This window comes from Medicago sativa, chromosome 3 (assembly GCF_051527215.1).
Source record: "Medicago sativa cultivar Bolivia chromosome 3, Bolivia_mono, whole genome shotgun sequence".
Taxonomy (NCBI): domain Eukaryota; kingdom Viridiplantae; phylum Streptophyta; class Magnoliopsida; order Fabales; family Fabaceae; genus Medicago; species Medicago sativa.
The window spans coordinates 97159428-97165427 of record NC_140751.1 but is presented as its reverse complement, the minus strand read 5'-3'; the positions used below and the strand labels follow the sequence as shown (position 1 = coordinate 97165427).

Below are 6000 nucleotides of genomic sequence, written 5' to 3'. Positions count from 1 at the left end.
ATGATAAAATCTTCAGAACTAATAATATATGTTCCTCTAATAACAAGAACATGGCCAAAACTCATCGATGACCATACATGAACACTAGCCGAATCCCAAACTGTTAACAACCCACCAGATGCTCCTATTGAAGATTGATAAGAAAACCCACAAGGGGAATCCCCCCAAACCGCTCGAATCACAGAGTCATTCACCACAGTCAATTTTGTTTCCTGCAAACACAACACTGCCGGACGTTTCTCATTAACCATCCTCTGAATCTCCGTCCTCTTCTCCCCACCCCCTAAACCCCTCACATTATAACTAATAATCTTCATCGATAACCACCTTCCACCCCAACACACACCGACACACCCACCCTACTTACACCTCTACACCTCCCTCGGACCCTCTCCGACCTCCCTCACCACCTCACACCCTCCTGCTGCCCTCCACTCTCTCCTACCCTCCTTAGACAATAAATTAAAACAATTAAAGGTGTCACACTGATATTCCAACCCCACAGACTTCCCTAAATTCCGAACATCCGCCGACAACACATTTTTATCATGAACCATCACCCAATTTTCCAAATCTTTATTAACCGAAGAATGAGATGTCTTAGTATTTGCAGAATTAAAAGAAGAGTTCGAAGTTGTAACCTCAATAGATTGTGAGTGATCATTACTAGCCTGCCCTCTCCTTTTAACATTACGCTTGTGTTTCTTCAAAATATGAATGATTTGCTTCCGATCAACATCCGGCATACGTGCAATTTTTTTCATGAACCCAAGTGAATGCTTCACTCGCCTACCCTTCTTCTGCTTGGAATTTACTTGTACAGGTTGTGAAGGTATTTTTTCCGAAGCAAAAATGAAAGAATTCTCTGCTGGAACAGCTGCTGGAACGTCGGCTTCAATGCAAACAGCCGGCTGTTTCTTCAACCAAGATAAACTCCAAGGGCCTGCTGAAGAGTTAGCCTTCGCGGAGTCAGCTGTCTTCAAAGAATTGCCCTCGTCTGTTGCACAAACCGAAGGAGAAGATTGCTGCATTATTGGTTCCAAAACCGGTGATAAATCCACACGAAAAAATTCAGTTCCTTCCTTCGGCACTTCCTTCTTAGTCGTCTGCTTTTCAAGAGATTTCAGTACTGCATTTTTTTTCTCATCATGTTGATTCCAATCCACACGTAAATCTTGAACCAATTCATCGAGTTCCCATTCCCCTTGAACTTCATCCGCTATAAAATCATTATCATGTTGAGATACATTATCCGGCTTTGAATCGACATCAGCCTCTGTCATAAAGATATCCTCCCCCAAATTACACCCCCATTCCTCCACGATCTTAATTTCATACTTGTGATCATCTATAATAAATTCAGACAACTTGTTAATTATTTCAATGTTAGGTGTCGAGATGAGTACGCGTGCAAAATCCAGCCTAGCCTTTTCAAGTGTGCAATCGTCAACGTGGATAAACCTGCCCAAGCCGGTAACACAAAGTTTGAAAAAAGTATCGTGCCAAGCATGAACGGGAATACCGTAAATACGTAACCAGGCCCCCCGTTCATACCTAACATCCTTTGACGTCCACTTATGAGTATTAATGAATAACATGCCAAAAAACTCTCTTGCCTCGTTGAAAACACGCCACACATCTTCCCCATTGAGACAATGAATAAAAACTCTATCACCCCCCATTGGAATAACACCCAAGTTAGAAAAACCTGCATCCTCGACCTTTTGCTGTAAAGCCACCGCGGATTCCCCTGAAACCAACGTCGCCACCAGTCCTGCACTCGCCCACTTCCAATCCTCCTCTCGTGACTTAAACACAGGAACAAAATGACTTACAGTTTGAGCATCCTTTGACTGTTTCGCTTCCACCAGCTTTGGCCCATCCTTGTTCTTGTTCACTTCCAACGGTTTAGGAACTACTTTCCCCACCGGCACCGAAACTGCACCAATCGTCACAGCACAATCGGACTCCACCTTCTTCTCTGCCACTGTTGGAATCTTCCCTCGACCTACAGCCTTACTCCCTCCGCCCTTGTCAACCACAAGCTCCTTCCTCACACCAGCACGTGAAGGAGCAACGACCACGTCGTTTCGCGCGAATCTGTCATACTTAGCTTCCTTTGCCCATATACGACAATCCTCCACCCACACATTATTCAAAGCCTGTAAAAGTTTGTCAGAGTTTTTCACATTAACATACCTTACGAAGCCAAATTCTTGCCCGCGAGCGTTACGGTGCCTTGCAACATAGACATCCGATAACATTCCACACACTTCGAAAACTTGCCGTAAACGAAACAGCGGCATTTTGTCAGGAAAGTTTGTAACGTAGAATGACGCTTTCTGACCTTGATTGCCATCTACCAATGCCGCATCAGAACCATGCCACTCTGAAGACACAACACGTCCTCCCACATAATTGGAAGACCTACCATGAACCCTACCTTCTTCTGCTTGCCTGTCTCGATGATAATCCTCAGAATCCCAGTCCAAAAACTGTTGCCGAGCTTGCCCTGAACCTGTCGCCGTCTTTACATAACCGTAGTCGCCTCTTGATCTGTCCCTTCCTCGAATCGCCGGTTCCGTCGCTTTCCTCTTCTTAGACCTCACCACAGCCCAATCTCCCCTTTCCCCCCCAATATCTGCCACCCTGGCGGGACCCCTCTCCCCCCCTATGTGTCTCTCTGCCGGAGAATAGCTCCGGCGCGGATGCCGTAGGAGAACCCTAAGGTTTCCGCCACTCTGTCGCTCACTGTCTCTCATTGTTTTTTCTGCACAACCCGAAACTTAAAAGAAAAACACAAATACTTGAGTTAAAAAAAAAAAAAAAAAAAAGACTTATCATAGAAAACGTCGTGCATAAATTATTTTTATAGTAAAAAGTAAAATAAGGTTAAATTATTTATTATAAATTATAAATTGTTTTCATAAATCTATGAATAAAAAACTATTTTCGTAAGTTATATTTGCATTCTTTTGTTTCCACGTTTGTGGTGAAATGAACACACGTTTATCCAAATCTACAAGGCACGGCTTTTGCCTCAACATGGGTTTTACCGTGGTTTTATAGTTTACCATTAGCGGTTTGTATAGGTTTTTACGAAGTCTCGCAGAACATATACAAGTAGATAAACTCGTTTTTTTTTTTAAACTCGCATTATTTATACCTAAGATTTTCATTAATAGATCACGATAATAATGATATTGGGGGGATGTTATACAAAATATGAGAATGGATGAGTTGTTTTACCTAGTTTCTCGTCTCATTGTAAGTGTCTTACTTAAGTTATGTTTCGGAGCAACTCTTGTATGGTCATAAACACAAAAATACAAATGTTTGTCTCCGTGAGCTTATCTCAGTTAATAAGGACAACGCGTAATATATGCAAGGTCCGGGGTTCGAACCCCAAACACCACCAAAAAAATAAATAAACACGCATGTTTTGGATTTAGTCACAAATGTTTTGGATTTAGTCGATCGAAGATTCTTTGTTTTGAAAAATCATTAGGTTTTATTTAGTCCAAATAATCCAATTACTAGTATCCAACCAAATTAATAGAAGACAAAGGCGAATATCCTTCAAAAATTTATGAGAGCAAACAAATTGAATAGCATGCGTACCGACGTTAGAGAGGTGCACGCTCGAAATACATGGCCACCACATAACAGGCACCCAAAATACCCAAAAAATTACAATCCAAAAACAAATTATTAAGGGCCTGTTTGAAATAGATTTTGTTTTCTGTTTTTGAAATATACAAGTCCTCTTCACACAATAGTTATCCTTTTACGTGTTTTAGTTTTTTAGTCCCCAAAACTAAAAAATTCAAAATAGTTTCCAAAACTGTAATTTTAAAAATAGTTTAGCAAACAAGTTTTTAATTTTTAAGTTTTTAAAAACTAAAAAGGAATTTTTGTGAAGTGTTTCAAACAGGCTCTAATTATCTTGTCCTTCCCACAACCAACCACACAAAGTAAAGATCATAAATGAAGAGCACTATGCCGAGTCAAGTTGTCCTTAGTTGGAATCTGATTCTCCAACACCCTTTGAGCAAAAATAAAATAAAATCTTTAAGAGACATCGCTTTATTCCAAATAATGTCCATAAAAGGTTCCTAGTCTTGTTGATCATCAAAGGTCAACAAATGTTAAACTTCTTCTACAGTATATTCTTTTCCTGGTTCAAGTTTCTATTACCAAAAGTCTTCAACATATCCTACAAAACAAATTTATTCAACAAGACACAAGAATCCAACACTTGATCTTCCTCTCATGCAAACAACCGCCTCCTTCAACTCCAACCCGTCTCCTTAATCTCCCATCCTATTCTCTTTATCTTAGCTATTGAAATATTCTTATCATCATGAAGCTAAAAAAAACGGTTAAATCTAAAATGTAAAAGACCTCTTTCATGTCAAGGATCGTTCTAAACGAAGGTACTTTTAATGTTGCTCACTAGATGTCCTAAATTAGACACAAACCTCCCTTCCTCCAAAACTCATCAGTTCCCTCCCTGATACCACGTAAGTCTTTTCGTCAGCCTGACGCCTTAAACCGCCCCCAAATTTTATCTTCATCGACTTCATATTTAGCCTCTGGTGCCTTATACAAAAAACACTCCGTATCAACATGTTACCTTATATAAGGGTCAGGGACCTTTTTAAAACAAAAAAAAATTTACAGGGATGTTTTTAAATATTTTTTTTTACAGGAACGAAAATCAAAACTCGCCCAAATTACAGGGACGGTTTGCATATTTAAGCCTTTTATGAATACCATGAAAGCAAGTTAAGTTGTTTAAAGTGTCGTATAATTCTCATACTCAAATTAAGTTGGCTATATAGTTCTAATAATCTCACACTTATGAAATACTTACCATGGTATTCATACTTAATTTGAAAAAATCTACTCTCTTACGTACACTTTCAATTTAAGTATTCATACTTACCATGGTATTCATACTTAAATTGAAAAATCTACTCTCTTACGTACACTTTCAATTTCTCCTATACAATCAGCAGTGAACTACCAAACATAAGTAACGAAAAACTTTTATGATTTTAGAAAATTAATCATCGGGTGATCTAGTGCAAATTATTGAAGATTTAAGCTTGAAATTGAATGAACACATATGTGATGACTTATATGTTTTGTCTTTTGCTTCATTTGATTAGAGCTATTGAGCTAGACAGAGTTGTTCGTAAATTTAAATCGAGTCATGTTCTGATGTGGACAAAATCTTGTTCGAATCAAGTCAACTCATTTCCAGCCTTACATATAACAAAAGAAAACCATGTTCGACATCTTTAGTTGGAATCCTTGCTACGTATTATTATTTTGAACAAGAACACCATTTCAAAAAGAAACTTTATTCAAAATTCAAATCCTTGACAAGCACAAGGACATACTTTGAATGGAACCTACTGTAGATCCAAATATATCTGTGTAAAAGCAAACGTGTTCATAGGTTATATCTTGAGATATGTTAAAAGTGCTTGATTACTATAAGAACATACTTTCAAAATTATTAATAATTGATGACTCTGCAATTTATATAGTTGGTTTTCATCAGTTCTTTAATAGGAGTTTTGACTTTTAAGATAATTTGGCAAAGGGGAATGAGTAGTAAGCTAGAAAAGAGAACACTGATATGCTAGAAGTAATGTATATATACCAGAGAAATTGATCAAGTGGCCAGCTGAATCATAGAGAATATCTCTAACAGCTGCCATGACCGCAAGAATGAAGGAGGGGACCCTAATTGTATGATCTTATATTATCACCACCTCATCACTTTTCCAAACAAAATACACGTACAGTTATATGCTTTAATACTTTGTCATATATATACTACAAAAAAATGTACATATACACCTGACAGAATATGTTGAAAAAGGGTGTGTGTTCTATATACGTACACGTAGGCCCGTGAGTTTTAGCATGCATGCACAACTCAAGTAATAAGTTAATCTTTTGCATGGAATGGTACGAGATGAACAG

At 38.4% G+C, this 6000-nt stretch overlaps 1 protein-coding gene across 1 annotated transcript; it reads right to left on the bottom strand.

The window, feature by feature from the left end:
• Positions 1-371: 371 nt before the first annotated feature.
• LOC146942539 (uncharacterized) lies at positions 372-2762 on the bottom strand. The gene has a single exon (XM_085750044.1). It carries the CDS (start codon positions 2760-2762, stop codon positions 372-374), a length of 2391 nt encoding a protein of 796 aa, XP_085606170.1.
• Between the last annotated feature and the right edge of the window lie 3238 nt (positions 2763-6000).